The sequence below is a fragment of the Myotis brandtii genome, unplaced genomic scaffold (genome assembly GCF_000412655.1).
Source record: "Myotis brandtii unplaced genomic scaffold, ASM41265v1 scaffold1172, whole genome shotgun sequence".
Taxonomy (NCBI): Eukaryota; Metazoa; Chordata; class Mammalia; order Chiroptera; family Vespertilionidae; genus Myotis; species Myotis brandtii.
The window spans coordinates 303,319-331,296 of record NW_005354058.1 but is presented as its reverse complement, the minus strand read 5'-3'; the positions used below and the strand labels follow the sequence as shown (position 1 = coordinate 331,296).

Sequence of the window (27,978 nt, the reverse complement as noted above, 5' to 3'; positions counted from 1 at the left end):
AGCCCAGCCTGTGCCCTCTCACAATCCAGGAGCCCTCACAGGGGATGTCTGACTGAGTCGAATATCCTTAGCATTGCCGCAGAATCGGGAGAGGCTCCTGTCACTGCCACTGCACTTGCCAGCCGTGAGCCTGGCTTCTGGCTGAGCGGCGCTCCCTCTGTGGGAGCACACTGACCGGTCGTTCCACCATTCAGTTGATTTACATATTACACTTTTATTATATAGGATACCTTTCCGTTCTGGTGAGCTGCTTCTATCTGAGCAAACTACAGAAATCTGAGTGACTATTTTACTAATTCTCCCCAAAATGGCACATACCTCTTACTATTTAGATGCATAGGAGAGAAATTCAGCTCACTGGGGATTAATTCCCTCAAGAAATTCAAATTGAGGAAAAACTCAAAGTCATAAAATCTGGGTTTTCATCCCAGTTCTTCCATTTGCTTTTTAGTTCTGTGATCTCAGGCAGGCTACTGAATCAGTCTTAGTTTTCACATCTATATCTGCAGACAATAATCCCTCCCTTACAAAGCCTTGGTAATCACTAAATTAAATAAGAAACATGAAACTCTACCAGGACCTATCCCACTGTAAGCCTCCAATCACAGTAGCTGAATCTGAGAGGCAGGTCTTGCCACCAAATCTTCTATTCTACATTTAAAAGAATCTTCATTTTAAAAAAACATAAATAAAAGCAAAAATACAAAAGCATATTAACAAAGGCATTAATAATAAATTCATTAATCTATTAAAATCACCTGAATACAATTACAGACTGGATTAGTTGACACAGCTTAATAGGTAGAAGGTCCTTTTCCCCTCTCAAACCAACCTGACTTGGATGCTAAACCACACCAGCCATTCCATTTTATAGCCTCAGGCAGAAATGGGTCTGTACCACGTCCAGGTCTAGCAGGATTCTCTGATCCTGCATCCTAACATAAGATCTGATTGCAAAGGTCCAGGCTTTCCTCTGAGGACTGGACTATATAATTCAACAAATAATTACCATTGTCAACTAATGTCGTTTCATTCTGCTCAGAGCAGTAGTAGTAAGAATAATACAGGCCCATAGCTTAGAGCTAATGATGTAGTGTGACAGACAGCAGAGAAAGCAGAACTCATCTTCTCTTTTGAGAATGCTCTTCAGACTGAAAAAGGCAAAACCAATATTGTTTCACAGACACTGAAGCCCAATACAAGTGGAGTCAGGACTCTTGGTTGCTACAAAGGGAAATCTCTTTTGCCCAAACAAGCCAGGTTTAAAGAAAGGCTCTGTTAACTACGGTCTCTCAGATTCTCGCCAGGGCTACTAATCACTCCAAGGCTCACTCCAGACCTCCTTTCTGCAAGAGCTCTACTAAGAAAGATACCAGGGAAAGACCCTGAGACACCCACCCTGTAACAAATAACTGTGGCCAAGCAACAATTGTGGCCTTGCAAAAATTTAGAGACATTGTCTACTATATTTTCTTGGATTACTAGCTACTAATTATGAAAGGAGGGGATTTAGTTGGATGTTTTATTTTATTTTCAGGGAGCATGTTATGTTCTTGTCTTTTTAATCACTGTTGTCTCTTGATAACTTTGTTAATTATTCCTTTTCAATAATCCTAAAAATTCCACCCAAAATATGTATCTGTCTATATTTCAAAAATCAGCAATTTTTCTTCTTGAGTGAATGTTCTATTATTTTTATTTCCTTTTCCTTTCATTAACAGTAACATCTCTCTACATTAGGATTTATCCATTACATTAATAACAGAACTTTAGAGCTAGTACACATCTGACCCCACCCACATAGTCTACCTAAACTACTATTTAAGGCTAAACTCAAGACATTATCTCCCACTGGTATCTTTTTTCTCCTCCCATACCCCAACCATACCTACACAGAAGGCAATTCTACATAAACTGCTCACCAGAACTACCTTAAAATATTCTATATTTCACTTTTTATAGCATTACTCCATTTGCTTTTTAAGAGTCAGCATTTGCCTTACTAGTGTAGATGCTCCATCTAGTGGCAGAAGATCAGTTAGGGCAGTGGTTCTCAACCTTGGCTGCACATTAGAATCACCTGGGAATCTTTTTAAAATCCTGATTTCTGGGCCTCATCCTCCGGAAATTCTGTTTATTTCTTATGGGGTGAAGCCACAACATTAGTAACAAAGAAACAGAATTTCCAGAGGATGAGGCCCAGAAATCGGGATTTTAAAAAGATTCCCAGGTGATTCTAATGTGCAGCCAAGGTTGAGAACCACTGAGTTAGGGCAATGTGGTTTTAAAAATATATTTAACCATTATTTTCTCCCTTAAAACATTACCAACCCTGCAATGGCCTAATTTCCTAATTTCCTAACCTTGGTTGCAGGTTCAATCCCTGGCCTGGGTTGGGGCATGTGCCAAGGCAAGCAGTGAGTGTGGGAAACAACCAACTGCTGTGTCTCTCTCACATCAATGTTTCTCTCTCTTCCCCCTCCTCTACCTCCCCTCCCTTTCACTCTCTAAAAAATGATCAATTGAAAAAATATCCTCAGGTAAGGATTAAACAATAAAAATAAAATGCCCTAAACAGGAGCGGGTTCTACATTTTCTTAAAATGGGGGAGAAAATTAAAAATAGACTAACAAATGATTTGTTTTTACCAAAAAACTGCCACAGGCTCTGGCCAGTATGCTCAGTGGTTACAGAATCAGCCCACGGACCGAAGGGTCATGGGTTCAATTCCTGGTCAAGGTCACATACCTCGGTTGCAGGCTTGATTCCCTAACCCAGGTTGGGGCACGTGCAGGAAGTAACCAATCGCTCGCTCGCTCTCTCTCTCTCTTTCTCTCTCTCTCTCCCTCTCCCCCTCCCCCCTCCTCCCTCCTCTCCACTCCCTCGAAAAATCAATGGGAAACTATACTTGAGTGAGGATTAAAAACAGATTTGCCACAGAACTCAATAGCTGATATTATGTGTTTTAAACAGTGATTGCAATACTTTGGACATCTGAAAATAGTCAACACATTAAAGCAGAAATCTTCAAATTTTATGTTTATAATAAAAAGCCATAAAACACCTTGGTTAATACCACAAACTTCTTTTCTGCTTACATTTTCAGAGAAGTGATAACTAGAGAATTTTAAAACACAAGCAGCATTAAAACACTAAAGGAACAAACATCATTTAGCAAATTTACTGAAGTTCCTCACTCAGAACCAGCCAGCTCACAAAGGAGTCACAGTTTCTTTGATGGCCTCCTCTTGGGAGGGTGGGAACAAGTGTCCATGGTGCTCACAGGCTGCTGAACAACATTCCAGCTTATTACTCAAGTCTGTTTGTTGTGGTTTTTAAAGGCTTGTGTCACAATGGCTTCAGCTTCATCCTGTTCTCACCACCCATCCACGTAAGTCTACCAAGCCTTTATAACAGGTGGCCCTGAAAGCTTATACAAACTGACTAGGTCAAAACTAAAGAAAAAAAAAGACTACAAGTCAATGGTGTTTCATATAACAACAGCCTACACAGAATTCCTTGTCTCTGTGAGAAGCTCGTGCACAATGTCTATGTTGTTCTAGGGCAGCCGTGGGCAAACTACAGCCCGCGGGCCGGATCCGGCCCGTTTGAAATGAATAAAACTAAAAAAAAAAAGACCGTACCCTTTTATGTAATGATGTTTACTTTGAATTTATATTAGTTCACACAAACACTCCATCCATGCTTTTGTTCCGGCCCTCCGGTCCAGTTTAAGAACCCATTGTGGCTCTCGAGTCAAAAAGTTTGCCCACCCCTGTTCTAGGGGGTAATAGCTTCCTCCACAGCTGAGGCCAAGTAGATGCAAAAAAAAAAAAAGAAAAAAGAGAGAGAGAGAAAGAATGCACTAGATTAGAAGATGCTAGAGAACTGGGCTAAGAGATCCAGGGGTGTGTGTGTGTGTGTGTGTGTGTGCTCGTGCGCGCGTGCACTAAGACTATAATTCACTAAATACTGATCAGTATCAACTTAGTAACATAGTTTCATATAATGGATCAGGAGAATCTAGGTCACCTAGAAATTAAACTACTTTCACAAGAACATAAAACTACCAAAATGAAAAATTACTTGAAAAGGTCCTTGCAACTTCCAAGTACATGAAAAAAAAAAAATGTCCTCAAAAGAGAAATGAGTAAATTAAAAGTATATAATTAGGAACATTCACCTCAAACCCATCCCCCACACAAAAAGCCAGAATTTAGATTACTCACTATGTGTTCCCTTGGTATCCATTCTCAAAGAGGTACTGCAATTCCAGCACCAAATATATTTAAATGCTTTGTCTCAAAGATGAGCCAAAATATCTGACAACCCTTATGAATATGTGTAAAGATTTGCTAGATCAGGTGGCAGGCATGCTCAGCAAATTGCCAGTAGGGGGGACAAGAGTAAAAGAAGGTCCAGATGACAATTAGGACCAGACAACAGACACACACTAGGAAATGGAGAAACCAGTGCTAGAATGCTAGGCTGGTGACTCTGCCCAAATGCTCCTGATCCTGGGAGGCGGCAGTCCACACACCTGAGGTGGTTGCTGAGGCTGCCCCGCCTACTCCCACAATCTGTGATCTCTTCTCAGATACTTTTTCTGACTGGCTGCTTTGGGAGCTTCAGCTTTTCTCACTCCAATGGCATCTTCTGCAGGCAACATGGTGGTCAAGCAAATCTTGACCACCTCACCGGGGCTGAACCATCAAAGTCACTAGAATGCCTTGGTCACTGGCAGCCACTGAAATTTGAGGCTTCTAGGTTACTTCACCCTAGAGAAACGGAGGGTTTTCTCTAGGTGCCTCACCACCATTCAAGTAAGTCCTTGGGCTAACACACAGCAATAATCACTGCAGGTAACAACTAAGACTTGCAATGCCATTGCCCCAGAAGGTCTGAGCCAAAGCCTGCTCCCAAGCTGTGTTCACTCCCTCGGAGTCACCAAACAGGCATTCCAGCCTCAAAGCTCTATCAGAGAATAGGCACAGCTTTCCCACCCTTTGCTGGCAACAGCCATCACTGATCCAGAAACGGGGCTGCTGCCACCAACACCACTTCTCTGACTTCCTTTGCTGAGTTGAAGCCCTCAGCACCATGAAATGTCACTAACACTTCTGTAGGTCACAGCTACCCAAAGAGTTCCCAGAGCCCCTGCCACTCGTGGTCCTGACATACTGCACCTACCAGCTAATGATATCTCCTTAGAAGCATACAGTTCTGACTTAGGCTGCCTCAAGTTTAGCCTTCAATACTACTGTTCCATAGGAAAATTTCTAACAGGTTTATCCATGAGTTAGAGCCATTCTCTAGATTCCGTGAGTTTCTATCTACATTACAGGTATTGCTCTTGTGTACAGACTAAGCAACTCACAGGACTGGTTACAAAATGACTTTGCTACAAAGAGTTCTCCACAAAAGTTCTTCCAACTGTCCCAGAACTTTGCAATTTGTGAACAAAAATGTCCATAACCAGTCACAAACTTCCCAGTGGCTGAGTGGTCAGAAGTTTCACACCTTAGGCCACTTCTCCTAGGCCCCGCTAGGACTATGAACTCTAGCACTGGCCCAGTGCTAGAAATGATATTGCTTATAAGTAAGCCACGAAGTCAAAGATTCAAGAGATGCTACAAGAAAAATCACCCAACACAAGTGACGGGCCTTGCTGGCTATTCACACATAAAGCAAACTGAGGAAAGGCAATTAGCATGCACACAGAAAGACATGAGTTAGGATGGTACAGGGGAGGTGAATACAAGGGTTGTTTTCTATTTTATAAAATATGTTTTACTGATATTAGAGAGAAAGGGATAGGGAGTTAGAAACATCAATGAGAGAGAAACATCAACTGGCTGCCTCCTGCATGCCCCCCACTGGGTATGGAGCCCGCAACCTGGGCATGTGCTCCAACCTGGAATGAAACCGGTGACATCTTGGTTCATGGGTCGATGATCAACCACTGAGCTACACTGGCCAGGCCACAGGGTGTTTTCTTAATCATCCCATCACACAGATAGAGTCATAGCCAGGAAATTACTCAGGAAGTAGGAAAAGTTACTTCTGTAAACAAACTCCTTCATAGTAGGTTAAACATTTCTTAAAATTTATTTGCTGTATTCATATAAGAAATGGATAAATAACAAGGCTGTAAAAAGAGGTGTTTTTTGGTTTGTTTTTATTTTTAAATAATAGCAACAGGGAATTAAGAATAACAGTAAAAAAACCAACTGCAAAAGTTATTAAAAGCAGGAATGAAAGGAACATCATAGAATAATTTGAGAAAGTTAATGTTATCAAAGCAGTGACAGGAGATGAAGGATGATGCTTAACAATACCAAACACTCCCTTCAACACCATACCTTATCAATGGCTTTTCCAACCCGAGAAACACTGCTGTGGATGTCTTTGTGGTCTGAGGCCAATTTTTGAACAGTATCCTTTATCCTTTTACAGCACTGTGTCAATACAAGTGAAAGTGTCCCTGACAACTCAGCATCTTGGCCTATAAAAAAAAAGAGGGGGAAAAGGTTGGTTACGAGAACAAACCCAAAGATGGCACATTTCAAACAGGCCCTTCAGACTGAAAATGGAAGTGAAGAAAACTCAGTGTCTGCTTTGGAGCAGAGGGCTACATACGTGATAATATTTTTCAAGTGAAAACTAAGAACGTTACCTTAATATTTTTTATTTTATGAAATACCTAAGAAAAATTTGCCATAAAATAAACCACTTTTGTAGTTACTGAAGTCAGCATAAACTGGGAATAATATTTCCAAGGCATTTTTCAGAAAATGTCTCAATAAATAAGCTCATTTATTCAATCTGCTTAAACGGTTCGACTCATTCTCAAAACATTTTGATTGTTACTAAATTTCCTAAAGAGAGATTATTTAGTCTAAATGTTTTATATTCTATATAAAGAAATAGAAGAAAAAGTGAACTCCTTCGGATATCATGATGTGCAGAAATAAGTGAACGTGACAGGGCTGCGTCTGCTCTCCTTAGAAAGGCCTGCTTGCAAGGTTGACCCTTGGCTGGCATCTGGGAACTTGAACTTCAGGAAGGTTCCCACCAATAACTGAAAAGAATGGTTCTCTGTGCCTAAACTGATGGTACAAAGTGGTTTACTCTAAACTCCTACTTTCCTCCAGAGTTCGGAATTTTGGTGTATGGTAGGCGGAGCGTGACCAGTTCCCAATAAAACACTCTCACTCAGTACAATGTCCCTAATGAGCTTCCCTGGTAGAAAACACTTAACACGTTACAATTTGATGCTGGAGGAATTAAATGTGTCCTGTGTGACTCCACTGCAAGAGGACTCTTAGAAGATTGCTCCTGGGTTCCTCCCAGTGGTCAGCAAACTGCGGCTCACGAGCCACATGCGGCTCTTTGGCCCCTTGATTGTGGCTCTTCCACAAAATACCGACTTCTGCGCATGGGCCACGAAGTTTCAATCGCACTGTACGTGCGCGCCCACACGTGGTATTTTGTGGAAGACCCACACTCAAGGGGTCAAAGAGCCGCATGTGGCTCGAGAGCCGCGGTTTGCCGACCACGGATCTAGACTGTGCCCGATGCATCTTTTCCTTGAGCAGATTTTGCTTTATACCCTTTTGCTGGAATAAATCTTGGCCATGAGTGTGGCTACATGTTGAGTCCTGTTTGTCCTCCTACTGGTCAATGAACACTAAAGATGCCATCAAGGGGACTTTTAACTCATATGATAAATAAGCTGAAATTTACTATGGTTTATATCCTCTCTGCCTGTGCTACCTCCTCAGGAAAAGGGGAGAAAAAGGGAGCCTTTAGAGCAGTGGTTCTCAACCTTGGCTGCACATTAGAATCACCTGGGAATCTTTTTAAAATCCTGATTTCTGGGCCTCATCCTCCGGAAATTCTGTTTCTTTGTTACTAATGTTGTGGCCCCACCCCATAACAAAGAAACAGAATTTCCGGAGGATGAGGCCCAGAAATCAGGATTTTAAAAAGATTCCCAGGTGATTCTAATGTGCAGCCAAGGTTGAGAACCACTGCTTTAGAGGGAGGGAGGACAAACTCAGTAATATTTGTCAATTACCTCAAATATCTACATATCACCACCTCCATGCAAAAGGCCTGGCTTCTGAAATCCTACTCGATATTACAAAGCAGTGGTTCTTAAACTTTAGTTTATTTGCATCAGACTCACCTGGAGACCTAGTTAAAACAAAGTAGTTGGACCTCATTTCCAGAGTTTCTAATTCAAGAAGTCTGGGAGGATGGGGCCCAAAAATTTGAACAAGAACAAGCTCAAAAGTACAGCAGCCCTAGTATGTGCATTCATTCAACATTTTTTTGTTGAGCACTCATTATGTGATAGATATGGCAGTAAAACAAAACAACCACCAAAAGTCCCCACCCTAAACTTACCTTCTAGTGACAAGATAAACAATACACAAAATAAGTCAGTTATATCGTATGACAAAAGATTATGCATACTAGTGGGGGTGGGAGTGTGGAAAGCAGAGTAAAAGATGGGAGTATACCGTATGTGGGTTAAGCAATTGTAATCTTTAAATGAGTGGTTATGGCAGGCCTCTCTGAGAAAATGACATTTGAGCAAAGACTTGAAAGAAGTGAGGGAATTAGCTATTTGGCTACCTTAAAGGTGAAGGGTGGTAAAATATGCCATTCCAAAATATGTTTCTTTAGCATATGGATTACTTTGAGAAATAGCAAAGGAGAAGCTATGAAAACAGAATGCAAGTTACCCTTTTATAAGGGAATATTACATTTATAAATGAAATCTCCATTTGTATGGTAAGGGTGTACCAAATCAAAAGAAACTTTATCTACTTCAGTCAACCTGAAGTAGGTAAACTCTATACTCACTTCCTCCCACAACCACTTCAATATTACAACTAAAATACAGAAACATCAATGAGAACCACCTGAAATCTAGCTAAACAGAAATCCCATAACTAAGGTTAGACAGAAGAAGCCATGTCAAGACTGGTAGGGAGGGCATAGACACCGAACTGGCTGGTCCAACACCTACGAGTAATCAGGACAGATATCCAGCTGGAGAGGACCCCCTGAGGAGCAAGGGGTTCCCGCCCCACACTAGGCTTCCCAGTCCATAGTGCCAGTGCTGGGAAGAGAAGTCCCCATAACTTCTGGCTGTGAAAACCAGTGGAGATATAGGCTGAGTGAGATGGAGGGCTGAGTGCTGCTGGAGTCCCAGGCATTCCTCTTCAAGGGCCTGTGACAAACTTACTCGGACTCATTCACTCTGAGCTCCAGCACTGGGGCAGCAGCTCAAAAGGAACATATAAGGAGGGACTGAATTGTCTGGCTTCAGGGCAAGGGCTGGAGGGGCAGTTTTCTCCCAGACAGAAGTGCTGGCAGAGGTCATTGTTTCTTTTCTGAGCCCTTCTCCACGAGGCACGCAGCAGACAGACACCATATCTGAGCCTCCATCACCCTGGCAAAGTGTTCACCCTGCCCTGGTGATTCCCAGAAACCCCGCTCCACTCAACTTGCAGACCCACCCAAGCCACTTCCAGTGGCTTTTCCATACAAACAGCCTGTTTTAGCTCATGCTGCAGACGTTCCTAAAATCTCTCAAAGGTCCCCAAACAAGTAGCATCGGGCCTTGGCATACCCAAGACCTCTTTCTGGCCAGCCCCAAACCTGGCACTAGTGGCAGCCAGCCTCAGTTCACAGCTTAGCCTCTCCCAGGCACCTCCAAGCCCAGCACAAGTGGCCACCATCTACAGATCACTTTGTAGCTCATATCAAGTGGCCCCTAGAAGGGCACAGGCAGCAGTTGACCTTGGCCTGCACCTCCCAAGAAGCCCAATACCAAACCACCCAATGGCCAGTTTCAGACCACACTAGAGCACCACCCAACCACACCCAAATGACACATTCAAAGGACAGGCTCAGCATGCACCAACCAAAGAGCCTCAATAAAGCAAACCCTGCTCCCTAGGGTCAGTCCCTGCACAACAGCTCCTCACAACCAATCAGCCCAAGGGTCAAACTCCCTCCCCGCCACTGAGGTGCCAACAGCAATCAAGGCTCAAATACAAGAGGGCACACACAACCCACACAAGGACACTCCTGGAGCACCCGACTCAGGCGATCAGGCCCCACAGAGGTCACTTTATCAAGACCGAGAAACATAGCATCTCTACCTAACAGACAGAAACAAACACAAGGAGGCAGCCTAAATGAAGAGATAAAGAAACATCGCAAATGAATGAACAGAACTCCAGAAAAAGAACTAAACAAAATGGAGACAAGCAAACTACCAGAGTTCAAAACACTTGTTATAAGAATGCTCAATGACCCCAATAGAACTTCAACAAAGATATAAGAAACATAAAAATGGAGATTAAAAAAAAAAACGAACAAAAAAGAACCAGTTAGAAATGAAGAATACAGTAGAGCCCTACAAGTAGCTCAGTTGGTTCAAGTGTCATCACGATATGCAAGGTTGCAAGTTCAATCCCTGGTCAGGGCACATACAAGAATCAACTAATGAATGCCTAGAGTGGAACAGCAAATCTCTCTCCTCCTTCTCCTCCTCCTCCTTCTCCTCCTCCCTCTCTCTCTCTCTCTCAAAAAAACAACAACTGTGTTTTAAAAAAAGGAAGACTACATTAGAGCAGTGGTTCTCAACCTTCTGGCCCTTTAAATACAATTCCTCATGTTGTGACCCAACCACAAAATTATTTTCGTTGCTACTTCATAACTGTAATGTTGCTACTGTTATGAATCATAATGTAAATATCTGATATGCAGGATGGTCTTAGGCGACCCCTGTGAAAGGGTCGTTCGACCACCAAAGGGGTCGTGACCCACAGGTTGAGAACCACTGCATTAGAGGGCATCAACAGCAGAGGATGGAATCAGAGATTTGGAAGAAAAGGTACCAGAAAACACTCAATCATAATAGCAAAAAGACAAAAAAAATTTTTTTAAATGAGGATAGTTTAAGGTGCCTTTAGGATAACATCAAGTGTACCAACATTTGCATATTAGGAGTACCAGAAGGAGAAGAGAAAGAGCAAGGAATTGAAAACCTATTTGAAGAAATAATGATGAAAAACTTCCTTAGGTGAAGGAAATAGACATACAAGACCAGGAAGCACAGTGAGTCCCAAACAAGGTGAAACCAACGAAGCCCACACCAAGACATATAATAATTAAAATGCCAAGGGGTAAGACAAAGAGAATTTAAAAGCATCAAGAAGAAAAACCATTAGTTTCTTTGTGTTGAGTAATCGTCTGACAGTCTTATGGGGGCTCCCTTGTATGAAACTAACTGCTTTTCCATAAGACTTCCAGTTGATTTCTCAACAGAAACTTCGCAGGCCAGACAGGATTGGTACAAAATATTCAAAGTGATGAAAAGCAAGGACCTACAACCAAGATTACTCTACCCAGCAATGCTATAATTTAGAACTGAAGGACAGATAAAGAGCTTCTCAGACAAGAAAAAGCTAAATACTGGATATCAAACTATACTACAAAGCCATTATAACCAAAACAGCCTCGTACTGGCACAAGAACAGGCATATAGACCAATGGATCAGAACAAAGACCCCAGAAACAGACCCACACCATTACAGTCAATTAATATTTGACAAAGGAGGCAAGTACATGCGATGGAGCAAAGACAGTCTCTTCAATAAATGTTGATGAGAAAACTGGACAGACTCATACAAAAAGATGAAACTAGACCACCAACTTACACCATACATAAGAATAAACTTAAAATGGATAAAAGACTTAAATATAAAGCATGAAACCATAAAAATTTTAGAAGAAAACATAGGCAGTAAAATCTCAGACATCTCACATAGCAGAATTTTTGCCAATACATCTCCAAGGGCAAAGGAAACTAAGGAAAAAAATAAACAAATGGGACTATATCAAAATAAAAAGCTTCTGCACAGCAAAAGAAATCACCATCAAAATGAAAAGGAAGCCCACTGTATGGGAGAACATATTTGCCAATGATACATCTGATATGATAAGGGGTTAATCTCCAAAATATATAAAGTACTCATACAACTCAACAAAAAGAAGACAAACAATCCAATTAAAAAATGGGCAGAAGGCCTGAATAGACATTTTTCCAAAGAAGATATACAAATGGCGAAGAGACATATGAAAAAATGCTCAAAGTCACTAATCATCAGAAAACTGCAAATTAAAACCACAATGAGATATCACCTCACTCCTGTCAGAATAGCTACCATCAAAAAATCAATAAACAACTAGTGCTAGCAAGGATGTGGAGAAAAGGGAACACTAGTTCACTACTGGTGGGAATGCAAACTGGTGCAGCCACTATGGAAAACAGTATGGAGTTTCCTCAAAAAAAGTGTAACTCCCATTTGACCCAGCAATCCCACTTCTGGGAATATATACTAAAAACTCCAAAACACCACTCAGAAAGAATATATGCACCCCCTGTGTTCATAGCAGTGTTATTGATAATAGCTAAAATTTGGAAACAGCCCATCAGTAGATGAATAAAAAAGCCGTGGGACATTTATCAATGGAGTACTATGAGGTGGTAAAAAAGAGGGAACTCTTACCATTTGGGACAGCATGGGTGGGCCTGGAGAATATTATGCTACGTGAAATAAGCCAATCTGAGAAAGACATATGTCACAGGCTTTTACTTATTTGTGGAATCTAATGAAAAAAATGAACTGACCAACAAAATAAGACCCGAAGCATAGAGGCATAAAACAGACTGACATTCCTCAATGTGGGGATGGGAGGATGAGAACGGATAAACCAAAGAACTTATATACTTATGTGCATAGCCCATGGACACGGGCAATAAGGTGGTGAAGACCTGGGGGGTGGATAGGGGCTGGGAGGAAGGAGATAAAGGGAGGGAAAATGGGAGTCACCTGTAATACTATCAACAATAAAAAACATATTTAAAAAAATAAAACACAGGCTATAACAAGAGACAAACAAGGACCAGTAATTCCACTTCTGAGTATTTATCTGAAGAAACCTAAAACACTAATTCAAAAAGATATACGCATCCGTATGTCCACTGCAGCATTATGTGTAACAGCCAAGATATGCACACAACCTAAGTGTCCATCAACAGATTAATGGATAAAAAAGAAGAGGTGCATATATACAATGAAATATGACTCAGCCATAAAAAAAAAAAAAAGTGAAATCTTGTCATCTGCAACAACATGGATGGATTTAGTGGATACTGTGCTGAGTAAAATAAGTCAGAGAATGACAAATTCTGTATGATTTCACTTATATGTGGAATCTAAAAAGCAAAGTAAGCTAACAAAACAGAAGCAAACTCATAGATACAGAGAACATTTTGATGGTTTCTAGATGGAAGGAGTGTTGAGGGGATGGGTGAAAAGGAGGAATTAAGGAGTACAAATTGGTAGTTACAAAATAGTCACGGAGATGTAAAATATAGCACAGGGAATATAGGTAGTAATCTTGTAATAACTATGTATGGTGTCAGATGGGTACTGGATTTATCAGGGTGATCACTTCGTAAGTTACATAAATGTCTAATCACTATGTTGTACTCCTGAAAATAATATAACATTGCATGTCAACTGAATTTGGAAAAAATTATTTTAAAAAAACAAACTTTTATAGCCCTTGCTGGTGTGGTTCAGTTTGTTGAGCATCATCTGGCACACTTAAACGTTGCCAGTTCAATTCTTGGTCAGGGCACATGCCCAGGTTGTGGGCTTTATCCCTGGTAGGGGGCTGGATATACAAATTTGTGAGTCACTGGCATGTGACTAAATGAAATTACCTAGAGAGTCAGTGCAGAAAGAAGTAGTAAAAGGAGCAAGTCCAAGGAACTAACTCCAAGTTTATGAGACCAGGATGAAGTGGGATTGAAAAAGAACAAGCCCGGCCAGTACGGCTCAGTGGGTGAGCGTCAACCTATGAACCAGGAGGTCACAGTTTGATTCCTAGTCAGGGCACATGCCCAGGTTTCAGGCTCAATTCCCAATGGGAAGGAAGGTGTGTACAGAGGCAGCTGATTGATGATTTTCTCTCATCATTGATGTTTCTCTTTCTCCCTCTCCATTCCTCTCTGAAATCAATAAAAATATTTTTTTTAAAAAGAACAACAACAAAGACTACTGAAACACTACCTGTGACATAAGAGGAAAATCAAGAAAGCATGGTGTTGGGAAAGCGAAGTGAGGAAAATGTATCAATGAAGAGGGAGTAACCAACTTTGTTAAGTGCACTGCTATGTCAGGTAAATGGTGGACTGAGGACTGGCCACTGGATTTACAATGTGGATGTTATCAGTTAACATAACAAGAACAGTTTCTCTAGAGTTTCAAGAAAAGAAATCCTAGAAGGATTTCTTATCTCTAAATAAAATTGCACAAAATATTTTCCAAAGAAGTTGCAAGGACTGGGAAGTTGGAATATAGAAAATCCGATTCGAGAGGAGAATCAAGATGGCAGCATAGGTAGACACCGGAGACTGCTGCCGCAAACAACCACTTCAAAAATACAACTAAAAGACGGAACGGACATCACCCAGAACCACAGGAAGGCTGGCTGAGGAGAGACTCTTCAACTAGAAGGAAAAATAACAGCACACCGAGGCTCAGAGGAGGCGCAGTGTGGAAAATACTCAGGTGCGGAGGTGCGCGCGCAAAGCGGGCTGGTGGCTGAGAGCGCGGTTGTCGTTTTCGGTCAGGGGGGAGTCTCAGACTCTGAGCTCCAGATACGGGCGAATCGCTGGGGACTCGGACCCAAACGGGAGAAGCGGGAGTGTCTGGCATCAGTTGGAAGGCAGCTTTCCCTCCGAGGTTTGCAGCGGTTCCGGGGGTTCTGAGAAGCAGAGCCTCTGGGAACAGGACTGAGGGCACCATAACGGCTCCCTCCGCCCGCCCTGTTGAGCCCGCCCCGCCCAAGCCCTGCGCAGAGCCATTTGCCGGATCGCCTCAGGCAAAGGCTAGATTAGCACCTCCCCAGAGGACAGAAGTTTTCCGCGGCAGACACAGCTGATTCACACAGCCAGTCGGCCTGGTGGTCAAATCCCTCTAGTATTAACTACAACAATCAAGGCTCAACTAGAACAAGACTGCGCACAAAGACCACTAGAGGGTGCACCAAGAAAGCATAAAAAATGCGGAGACAAAAAAACATGACAGAAATGGAGGATATAGAGCTAAAAATCGCAATTTTGAGGGCTTGCAAAAATGTGCTAGAAGCTGTCAATAAACTTGAGGAGAGAGTCACGAAAACTAATGAGACCCTCGATGCTATGATAAAGAACCAACTAGAAATTAAGCATACACGGACTGAAATAAAGAATATTATACAGACACCCAATAGCAGACCAGAGGAGCGCAAGAATCAAGTCAAAGATTTGAAATGCGAAGAAGCAAAAAACACCCAACCGGAAAAGCAAAATGAAAAAAGAATCCGAAAATACGAAGATAGTGTAAGGAGCCTCTGGGACAGCTTCAAGCGTACCAACATCAGAATAATAGGGGTGCCAGAAGATGAGAGACAGCAAGATATTGAAAACCTATTTGAAGAAATAATGGCAGAAAACTTCCCCCACCTGGTGAAAGAAATGGACTTACAGGTCCAAGAAGCGCAGAGAACCCCAAACAAAAGGAATCCAAAGAGGACCACACCAAGACACATCATAATTAAAATGCCAAGAGCAAAAGACAAAGAGAGAATCTTAAAAGCAGCAAGAGAAAGAGACTCAATTACCTACAAGGGAATACCCATACGACTGTCAGCTGATTTCTCAACAGAAACTTGGCAGGCCAGAAGGGAATGGCAAGAAATATTCAAAGTGATGAATACCAAGAACCTACAACCAAGATTACTTTATCCAGCAAAGCTATCATTCAGAATTGAAGGTCAGATAAAGAGCTTCACAGATAAGGAAAAGCTAAAGGAGTTCATCACCACTAAACCAGTATTATACGAAATGCTGAAAGGTATCCTTTAAGAGGAGGAAGAAGAAAAAGGTAAAGATACAAATTGTGAACAACAAACATGCATCTATCAACAAGTGAATCTAAGAATCAAGTGAATAAATAATCTGATGTACAGAATGAACTGGTGATTATAATGAATCAGGGACATAGAAAGGGAATGGACTGACTATTCTTGGGGGGGAAAGGGGAATGGCAACCACTGAAGTAAAAGAATATAGTGCTTACTAGAGGCCCATTGCACAAATTCATGCACCTTGAAAGGAACTGTGGGACACAAAGCTGCAGTGGGCACAGGGACGGGTCTCAGCCCATCCTCTGCACCCCCACCCAGCCCCCGGCCCCTGTCTGCTGGCAGCCCCTCTCCCACCGCTGCTGCTCCCACGCGCTGACAGCGCCGGCCCTGCTCACACCTGCTGACAGCACAGAGAGATTGGGGCCGGCACCAGCAGCGGGTGCGAGCAATGGCTCCAGCAGCGGCAGTAGGTGCAAGCAGGGCCGGTGCCAGCAGCAGGTACAAACGCTGGGCAGGACCGTGGCGTGCAGGAGCAAAGAATTTTCAGTAAGCACCAGAGGCTCGCCCCAATGACAGTGACTGGCGCCCCGCCTTGGTCTGATGCCCCTGCTCACCTGCTCCACCAACTCCCCGCGGCCGACGCCCACCATGTCCCGTACTCTGCCTCCTGCTGCCAGCGCCTGCCATGTTCCATGCACGTCCCTGGTGGTCAGTGCACGTCACAGCAACCGGTTGTTCAGTTGTTCGATCGTTTGGTCTATTTGCATATTAGGGTTTTATATATATAGATAAGGTGCCCAATCCAATATGGGATAGCCAAAGTAGAAATTGCCCTTATCTCTAAGTAAAATTGCACAAAGTATGTATTAGATGCTTCCTACTTCTAACAACGTAATTTATGCTAAGAGGAAACGTGGTAATTCAGGCAAAAAATAATTAAACTGGACTTCAATAAAACTAAAATCTCCTGAGTTTCAAACACCACCAAGAAGACAACCCACAGAATGGGAGAAAATATTTGCAAATCATATATCAGATAAGAGCTTAACATCCAGAATATATACTAGTAAATAACTCTTACAACTCAAAAATAACAAGACAAATTTAAAAAATGAGCAAAGAATCTGAATAGACATATTTTCCAAAGAAGTTGCACAAATAACCAATAAGCACAGGGAAAGATGCTCCACATCATTAGTCAGTAGGGAAATGCAAATCAAAACTATAATGAGAGCCCTGCAAGTGTGGCTCAGTGATTGAGCATCATCCTATGAACCAGGAGATTATGGTTCGATTCCTAGTTAGGGCACATGCCTGGATTGGGGGCTCCATTCCCAATGGGGGGCATGCAGGAAGCAGATGATCAATGATTCTCTCCGATCACTGATGTTTCTATCTCTCCCTCTCCCTTCCTCTCTGAAATCAATAAAAAAAAATATATTTCTTAAAAACTATGAGAAACTACTTCAGAACCACTGGGATAGCTACACTGAAAAAGATGGATGACAACAAGAAGCATTGGCAAGGAAGTAGAGAATTTAAGAAACCTCATACATTGCTAGTAGATTGTAAAATGATGCAGCTGCTATAGAAACAATTTCACAGTTCCTCAGAAAGTTAAACATAGTTACCATACGACCCAGGAATTCCACCCCTAGGTATATACCCAAGATAACTGAACACATGTCCACATATGTCCACACACAAACTTGTACATGAAGCATTATTCAAAACAGCCAAAAGTGGAAACCATCCAAATGATTAATGAATAAACAAAATGTAGCATATCCATACAACGGAATGTGATTCAACCGTAAAAAGAAACAAAGCACTGATACACGCTACAACCGGGATGAACCCTGAAAACATGATATTAAGTGAAGTAAGCCGTATACAAAAGGCCACATATTATGTGATTCTATATATGACTTGTCCAGAATAGGCAAATCTACAGACAGAAGTAGATTAGTGGTTGCCAAGGGGCTAAGGAAGAGGGGAATGGAGAGTGACTGTTAATGAGCAAGAGGTTTCTTTGGGGAATAATGAAAATGTTCTGGTTATGGCTGTACAACTCTGAATATACTAAAAGCTAGTTAACTGTATACTTTAAAAGGGTGAAATTTATGATATTTAAAAAAAAGCTTTAAAAAGCCATAACTCCTATTCATCCAGACATGTTTGTTTCTACAGTCAATAGACAACAAATTAAAGAACATAAAAGCAGACACCAAACTACAAGAGAGAGGTTATTTGGAATTTACCAACTATAATTCCATGCCCCAACCTTGACATCCATAGATATTTTCAAATCTTAACAACTTACGGATTTTGATGTCACTGTTATCTCTTCTTCCTTTACCATCTACAAGTCCCTGTAGTTTTTGGTTTTCAAGTTTATAAATGATACTAGTAATTTAATTAACACTGAGAGTTCCTGGTATGCCCCAAGAAAAAATAATTTCTACAAAGTATTTGGGAAGCACAAGAAAAGTATAATAATCTGACAGAGAACCCCAGGAAAACCCTGTTCAGAGAGAAAGAGTCCACTAATGCATTTTCAGTGGAAAGCAGCCAAAGGTAAAAACTGGTTTAAAAATCACTGTAGTAACCAAACTGAGTGAAACCAAACTTCAGTCCTAAAGAGAGTGTTCTAATGGTCTGCTGACTTCTCTGTCTGAAAACAAAATCTGCTTCTAGAAGAACCTTTCTGTGAAAGAAATCTAACTGGATTCAGTTCCTAGAAGTAAAGCTGTTGTGTCGGGGAGGGGGGGGCGGCGGTTACTCTGACAGCTGTCTTTACCATAACTAAACTAGATCTAAAGGGAAACACTGGAATCCAGGTTGGCCGCTGCGGTGGTCACTTTTTACCCAGGATGAAGTCCTGCTTTTTCAATGTAATAAGCCTCCCTGGACTCGGGCCCCTACATAATAATGAAAGAAATAGTTCTGAGACAGTGCCCATCACTTCCAGTCACCACAATATTTTATATACAGCAGTTTTAGGTTTACAACAAAATTGAGAGAGAGGTACAGAGATTTCCCATATACACTTTGCCCCCACACATGCATAGCCTCCCCCATTATCAACACTTTGTTATTTTTTTTGCAAAGGACAAACTTACACTGACACAACATACTCACCCAACACCTACAGTGTACCTTAGGGTTCACTCTTGGTGTTGCGTATTCTATGGGTTTTGACAAATGTACAGACACAGGTATATCCTTCATTATAATATCATACAGAGCACTTTCACGGCCCTAAAAATCCTGTGCCCTGCCTATTTATCTACTCTATTCCTGGCAACTACTGATCTTTTTATTGTCTCCATAGTTCTGCCTTTCTCAGAAAGTCAAGTAGTGGTATCACACAGTATATAGCCTTTTCAGGCTGGGTTCTTTCACTCAGTAATATGCATTTTCAACATACACCAATTTCCAAATAAAACACATTCACAAAATAGAGCCACTGCAGTTACAAGTTTCTTCTCTCTTCCAAATAATGACCTCCCCAAAAGAAAAAAACAGCTCTAAACTTGGAATGAGAATTTACAGGCTTGTGTTTTGAGCCAATTTCCTTGATTGTAAAAGAAAATTATCCTAAGGTTTAAAGAAATGAAATTCACCTCAACCTTAATACATAACTTATTCCTATAAAAGGGTATTCCAAGCCAGAATGTAGAAAGGTAGAACATACTTACATAGTAAAAGGGGTGTCTGGGTCTCACAAAGTGAAAAATTCTTTAAAAATGCCTAGTTATGCCCTAACCGGTTTGGCTCAGTGGATAGAGCAACGGCTGCGGACTGAAGGGTCCCGGGTTCGATTCCAGTCAAGGACAATGTACCTTGGTTGCGGGTACCTCCCCGGTAGGGAGTGTGCAGGAAGCAGCTGAATCGATGTTCCTCTCTCAACGATGTTTCTAACTCTCTCTCCCTCTCCCTTCCTCTCTGCAAAAAATCAATAAAATATATTTTTTAAAAAACACAACATGAGACTATTTCATACTGTGAGTAGCAAACTAAACTGTGGCCTATTAAAGTTTTATGCTTCTCATGAACTATCACAGCACCTAGGACACAGTAGCTGCTCAAAAGAGACTTAGAGGGGGAAGGAAAAGGCATAAATAGAACATGCTCATTTTTCTTCTACAGGCAGTACATGCTGAAAACAAAACAAACTTTTTTCAGTATATTAATAGCTAGCGAATCTGTCGGTCAACTCCTGACAGAACAGAACAGTGGATTCAATAGGTACTGTGATCCACTGCACCAAATCACAGCCTAGTGTGCTTCCTGCAAAACCAAGCATGGAGGAAGGGGGGCGAGGAGCGAGTTTATATTTAAGAGCTAAATTACATGGTACAGACTAATAGTGCTCCTGAAACAGAGAGCTAGACCAGAATGACTGGCATAAGAAAGAAAAGGAAGGCTTCAAAAAAGAGACTAGGCCCTAGCTGGTAAGGGTCCTGGGTTCAATTCCAGTCAAGGGCACATGCCTGGGTTACAGGCTCGATCCCCAGAATGGGGCATGCAGGAGGCAGCTGGTCAATGATTCTCTCTCATCATTGATGTTTCTATCTCTCTCTCCCTCTCCCTTCCTTCTGAAATCAATAAAAATATATTGGGGGGGGGGGAGGCTAGGATACAAGAACTGGAGAGAGAAAGACGAAAAAGAGGATGTAAGTGCAAATTTTTAAATGCTAGATAGTCTCACTTTAAAGCGCCTACTCACTCCCTTCAATTTCAAAATGTAGAAAATTATTTCTAGGCATCTCTTTTTATCTTTGAAATAAATGGCTGAACCCCATAAAGTTTACTTTAGCATTTAAATGGGGCTTTCATATTTAAAAACCAAACTCAAATTTCTACCTTCCTCTCACCTAAACTTCCTTTTTTCTTCCTGGTTCCACCTGTCACTCAGGCTCAAAACCTTAGATTAGCCCGGCCAGTGTTGCTCAGTGGTTGAGCTTCGACCCATGAACCAGCAGGTCACAACTGATTCTCCGTCAGGGCACATGCACAGATTTCGACTCAATTCCCAGTATAGGGCCTGCAGGAGGTAGTGGATCAATGATTCTATCACTGATGCTTCTCTATCACCCTTCCTCTCTAAAATCAATAAAAAATCACATTAAAAAAACACACACCTCAGATTAACCTTTGATTTTTCCAGCTCCTCTATCACACTCTGCCAGACTCCATCCATTCTATGTACCAAGTCCTGGAAATTTCTTTCTTCAGGAATTCTGGGCATGAGTTCCTTTCATATCTCTACCACCCATATACAGGTGCCTATTTCATCAGATCTTAATCTTAACTAGTCTTGCCAAACTTCACCCCCCACTCCAACCAACTTAAATGCTACTGACAATTGGTCTCTGATAATGCCTCTCCCTGTTCAAAAAGACCCTCCCAACCCAAGTCATTCAATACTTTCCCCTGGTCTACTACTTTCCCTGGTATCCATGACTATAGAAAACCTATTCCAACTTAATCTTCATTCTTTTACCTCATTTCTCCCCACCCTGATCCTCCACAGTTCCCAGAATGCCTCTTGTCCTCTCACTCCTCTGCACTTTTGTTCTTACCAACTACTTCTCCTGGCACCCCCTCCTACCTTCCTACTACCCACATTCAGTCTCTACTGAAACTTCCCACACGTTAGAAGAGGCTCCTTGTCTCAAGTCTTACTCCTTCTTGTCTGTACCTCAATCAGCACTTGGCCTACATACAGAAGCTCCTTGACTTACGTTGGGGTTATTAAGTTGAAAATATTGTAAGTCAAAAATGCATTTAATACATCTACCCTACTAAACATCATAGCTTTAGCCTAGCCTACCTTAACCAGGCTCTCAAGACTTACATCCAGTGTTTACCCTAAGTGCTGGCATGGCTGAGTGGAGCTGGGGCTTGCTGCGTTGTCCAGCATCATGTATCGTACCATGTATCACCAGCCCAGAGAAGATCAAAATTTAAAACTTAAAGTATGGCTTCTATTGAATGCATATCATCTGTACACCATCGTAAAGTCAGAAAATCATAAGTCAAACCACTGTAAGTTGGGAACTGTCTGTATATCGTCTTGCATTACAAGGATTGTGTTTGTTAAAAACAAGCCTGTCTCATCCCTAACTAGAGCTTGAGAATGATTGCTTGTCCTCTGTAACTCTCAAAAGACAGTCTAGTTCCACATATAATTGGTGATTAACTACTATGTGACCAGATGCTCTCAAGTTCACTGAAATACCTCTCCTCCCCAAGCAGTTCTTTCCAAGGGTTCCTTCTCTTCCCATTTCTCTGAACTGCTAATACTTGTACCAACCAGAAGCACTGTTATATATTGAGCCATGGCCTTGGTTTTTGCCCCTCTCAAATGTAAAAGTCTGATCTCATTATGCCACTGAAGTTTCTTGAAGACTCTGTTTCTTATATGCTTTGAGTATCCTTATAGTATTAAGCAGATAGATCCCTGGTCACAGAATGGTATTTCATATACACCAGTAATAAATACATCTAAAGAGTCAAAGCGTCTCAAATAAAACAGTGCTTAACACTGATTAAAGGCACAGACCTTCAAAGTAACAAATATACTTTGTCTTACAGATTTCAAAGCCAGTTCACAACTATTATCTATTTAATTTCCATAACTTTGTGATATAAGTTATCAGTTTACTGAAAAGGAAACAGGCTAGGCAAGATTGTAGAACCAGCCCTGGCCGGTGTCGCTCGGTGGTTAGCGTCCACCCATCACCAAAGGGTCCCGGGTTTGATTCCCAGTCAAGGGCATGTACCTGGGTTGCAGGTTCACTCTCCGCCCCCTTGGGGTGTGTTCAGAAGGCAACCAGTCCATTTTCTCTCTCCCCCTCCGTCCCTTCCACTTTCTCTGAAAAGCAATAGAAAAAATATCCTCGGGTGAGGATTAACAACAACAAAAAGATTATAGAACCAGTAAATGGCAGAGCAAGCACTCAAACTCACATCTCCTGAGCTCAAGGACAAAAGTGTGTTTTACTCCACCAAGTACAGACTCATCTTATCTCCTTAATTGGCCTCCAAGCTCCCAGAGGACTGAGGCCTTTTTTTTCTTAAAAAATAAGTCTCTCCCAAATAGAAAAAATAATAATAAGTCTCTCCTTATCTCCACCCAAATGTCTTTATATATCCGTAAGACAGTAAATCTATATGAATTCCACAAATATTGAAAACGTATCAAAGTAACACACGGTGCTCTAGTATAAAAAGAAATTACTATTAAGGCCTTAATTTTAAGTGGAGAAAGGCTTTGGTAATATAAGCCTTACTATGGACTCCCCAAACAATGTTCCCAAAGAATTGTGACCTCCGCTGAGCAATCACCAAACCCAAATAAGGTGAAAGCATATTTCTAAAAGCTTCAAGTCCTGCCGGAGACTCTAGTCCCTATTCTTTTTTTTTTTTTATATATATTTTATTGATTTTTTACAGAGAGGAAGGGAGAGGGATAGAGAGTTAGAAACATCGATCAGCTGCCTCCTGCACACTCCCTACTGGGGATGTGCCCGCAACCAAGGTATATGCCCTTGACCGGAATCGAACCTGGGACCTTTCAGTCCGAAGGCCGACGCTCTATCCACTGAGCCAAACCAGTTAGGGCCCTATTCTTGAGGCATCAGGCTAGCACCTAATCTAAGAGGAAGGCCAGAGTTTCTGCCACTCTCCTACAAATTACTGGAGCTTTCTAAGAAACGCCCAGTTAGAGATCATCTCCTGGTATCTACCAACGTGCGGGAATTACATGGAGTACCACAGGGCTCCAAGTACATACCTCAGAGTCAGGGCCCTCCACAACTCTCCCCTAAACTGCCTTTTTGGGGTGATTTTCAAATATTTTACATATGAATAGGCAGGACACCAAATAAAAACAAGTCAGTTTTAATACCCCAAGTGAATAGTTTGCTACAACACCATTTTCACCATCCTAGTAGCTAACAGAATAAAACATGAAAACAATGGAAATTTGTCTATTAGCTGTAGTATGATACTATCACAGCAGTGCTGGCATGTTTCCCCTGTTATTATCTGAAGTTATAAACTACTTAAAAGATAAAATAACCTCAGGAAAATAATTTTATCATGTCAAGTACTGAAGTGATGCCAAATAAGTTCCCAAAGGTAACATGAATCAAGTTGTTTTCTCTAGTCTTCAGATTGTCATACTAACAATTCAGTATTTGAATTATACAAACATTATAGTGAAGAAGCAAGGCAAAAACTGAGAAATAAAGGTTGGGCTGGTCAAGAAAACATCTCAGAGATGTTTTGATGTAACTGCCATTGATGTAATTCATATGATGTAACAATGATAATACAAGAATGGGCAATAGTAGGTTTACAGGTGTGAGTACTCGAAAGTTTATTCTATTATTTATTGTATTATTTTCCATACAAATAACTGTAAACCTACTTCTGCCCACCCCTGTATATATCTATAATAGACACCTATCCCTTTTGTCTTGGGTGCAAATTGTTCTTTCTAGAACTCTGTCCTCTAGTTGATCAACAAGGGATCACATGATCATACATCTACTGACACATGGTAAGCACAGACCAGGATGGCCAATGGACTCCATGCTCTAGCCCCAGTTACTGATTCAGGGAGAGGCTTATATGACCCAAACAAGACAAGAAGGGTATTTCCTGGTAATTTTGTTGGAAGTGCAGACAAAAGACACGCTCCTGTCTTTGAGGACCCTAGCAGCAAGGACGACATGAGCTCCCCTGGACATCTTTACCTCCATATGGAGAAAGCTCCTTGGAGAAAAAACCAACCATGGAAAGCGCAGCTGAGAGGAGGAGAACACAAGTCCTGTCTTTATGACATCCTTTGTGCCCCTGAAGCCAGCCTGGCTTAACCTCAGCCTAGTTATGAGTCAACAAATTCCATTTTAATTTAAAGGATTCTGCCATCTGCAACCAAAAGAATCACAGGTAACATACTAGTGTGAATGAGTAAGGTGCCTAATAAAAAAGAATTATCTCCGAAATGAGCCTGGAAAGGAATGGCTGACAAAGTTAAATCTGCTTCTAAACCCACTAGAAACACCAACAATGACCTCTTCTCACCATCTAAAATAGCTCAAGTAGTTTGGTTGCTAGTCTATTCTCCTCTTAGAGTATTTGAACAATGGCTACTGTTATCCACCCAAACTCTGCTGGCCTACTTATTTGCTACTTTTCAGGTTAGATATTAAACTAGATATCGAATTTTATTCAATTCAAAACTTAGTCATTATTCTCATAATAGTATCCTTTATACCAATCACAGAAATTAAAAAAATGTGACCACCATAATTTGTTTTTTCTTTCATGCTTAATTGCTTACTTACCTACTCATTTGCCACCCTCAGATTACTTTAAACAAAGAAAAAGAAAAAAGTAACAGTTCTTCTGCAAATAGTAACTAAATTATCTTTGATTCACCAAAGAAATAAAGATAGAGGATCATGGTTTAAAAGAGTTTTACTACCAAGATTCAGACCACACACCACACAAAAAGGAATTTTAGATAGTTCCCACAAATATAGCTGTCTCTACCAATGTGCAAATTGGGATAATACTAAGCCTAAATCACAGTAAAAATCAAAGTAAAAATAATGACAAATTATTATTTACCTGAATGCTCTTAAAATTTTTTCTGGAAATAAGCATCTTTGTGAGGTAGCCAATTAAGTGGTCAATGAATAAGAAGGGGGGAGGTTTTATTGGGTATCCTTTTTGTCATTTGAATTCATATCATTTGAATGTACTATTTACTCCAAAAAGATAAAATTTAAATTTAGAAAATCCTTAAGAATCACTTTCAGAAACCACATTAGAACTCCCTTTAAAAATAGCCTAAAACTAATACATAATAAAAAATACTGTACAGCCCAGCAGGCATGGTTCAGTGGGTGAGCCTCAACCTATGAACCAGGAGGTCTCGGTTTGATTCCCAATCAGGGCACATACCCAGGTTGTGGGCTCGATCCCCCGTGTGGGGTGTGCAGGAGGCAGCCAATTGATGATTCTCCCTCATCACTGATGTTTCTCTCTCTCCCCCTCTTCTTCCTCTTGAAATCAATAAAAGTATTTTTTTTTAATGCTGTACAGATTTTACTCTTACAAAGGTTGTAATTTTCCCAAATACACTTTAAACATGTCATAAAACTGTCTATTCTTCTTTCACCAAATGTGAATTTAGAAGATCAGCAACACAAGCTATGTAATTCTTTCCTGTTGTCCCTTCCACCACAAATGAAAACATATTTGCCAATAGAAAAAAAGTGCTAAAAAACATATAAATAATCACAAATCAGACCACCAAAATTTATCCATACTATTTATCTGTCAATCAATGGTTGTCCAAAGTGTGGTTCCCATAACATTGATGTGAATGGTGCTTTTACCTGTATGTAAAATATTTTAATAGTTATGAATTTATTTTTAATATGTAGTTTATTATACCAAACACACCAAACCTGTGACTTCACAAATATCACTGCCTAGAATGAGGACAAACCTACTTAAGTTAAATCACGAATCCATCTGAAAAATAAGAGTGCATATGTGAGTGAGGTTTGAGAAGCACCAGTGCATTATCCAAATTAGACCAAAAGCACAGTAAGAATGATCAAACGGCACCTACTGAACCTTAAATTAGACCAAACTTCATTACAAGGCGGGTACAACTAAGTGGCAACAGTGCTCGCCTCTTCCCTCAGAGTTGGGGAAGTTAGGATAACCTAAAGTTTAAGTAAAATGATTAAGGAAAAGAAACAGGGCTCAGTACAATCCTTGACCTTGTGGCAAATTAAGCTAAAAAAATGATAGTCCTTTTCCAGACCAACACCATCTATACATCTTCAGCCACCAGTAAACATTAAGCGCTGGACACTCTCTTCATTAGCCCTTCTTTGCTTTTGCTTTATCTCTCATGACCAAAACCAAACGCAGCAGACCCTCCCCAGGATTCCCTGCCTACTCCACCTCCGTTCCCCTTCACAGGCAACCCCATCTAGGTCTGCTCGTTGTCCTATATGAACATTTCTACTCCTACCCCCACTAGGGTTGCAGGTTGCTTCTTCCCAGGAGCTCAAAAGTGATGCTGAGTCCAGAAAGAGATGTTGTTAAGACTCCCTGCCCACGGACTAGCACTTACTCTCATCTGAAAGCCACCTGGGAAAAGGAGAGAAGGAAGGGAGGAGGACAGAAGCTCCAGGAGCACCACTGCCCTCATCTCAGCCACCACAAGCACCTGCATTGCACCCCAGCTGCCATACCTTCCTTTACGTAAATTTCTGTCCAGCCTACGATTTGAAAAGGCCCCCGTCCCAACATCCAGAATAAGCCTATTAAATAAAGTCCTTGACATCCTGATCAGAAGGAATCATCACTGTGACTGTTTTAATGTAAGCATAGACAGATCTTTAATGTTTCTTAAAAAACAACAACAAGCAAACAAACAAAAAACCCTTCTCAACCAGCTACCACAAGTTAACTCTGCAAAGTGTCTGCCTCCAGGGCCTAGGGGAAATACTGAAATAACCCAGACAAACCGCCTTCTCTAGAAAATGTGTTTGCTAAAAAGAAAACAAGTAAAAACTCGATTAAGGCAAATAACCAAAAACTTCTTCCACAATTTGCTTCAGGAAGAACGATGTGCCTGTTCTCCCCCAGTCTCAACACTGGCTGCACTGGGAGGGCGGACCAGTTTAATTCAGCTAATTCTATAGGAATCATGTCAGCGCGAAGAGCTCCTTCCACGTAACAGTCCAATTATGAAGTTTCAGGGGCCACTGTTTAACCCACAGCTAAGAATAACACTCGACTTTCTAATTTTTTTTAAAAAAAGGGAAAGAAGAAGAAGTGAGTCCCTCGCCAAGGATGGGGAGCAGGGACAGGAAAAGGGCCCAACGCAATTAGCCCCTCGGGGCGGGGCAGGGGGCGCCACCC

The 27,978-nt window shown here is 41.3% G+C and overlaps 1 protein-coding gene across 1 annotated transcript in view; it reads right to left on the bottom strand.

The window, feature by feature from the left end:
* Positions 1–27,978, bottom strand: part of RMND5A (required for meiotic nuclear division 5 homolog A) — a 94,416-nt gene that overhangs the window by 28,608 nt on the left and 37,830 nt on the right. Inside the window, exon 3 of the mRNA XM_014530222.1 lies at positions 6,363–6,505. Within this exon, the coding sequence (XP_014385708.1) occupies positions 6,363–6,505 (143 nt within the window). The remainder of the gene's footprint in view (positions 1–6,362; positions 6,506–27,978) is intronic.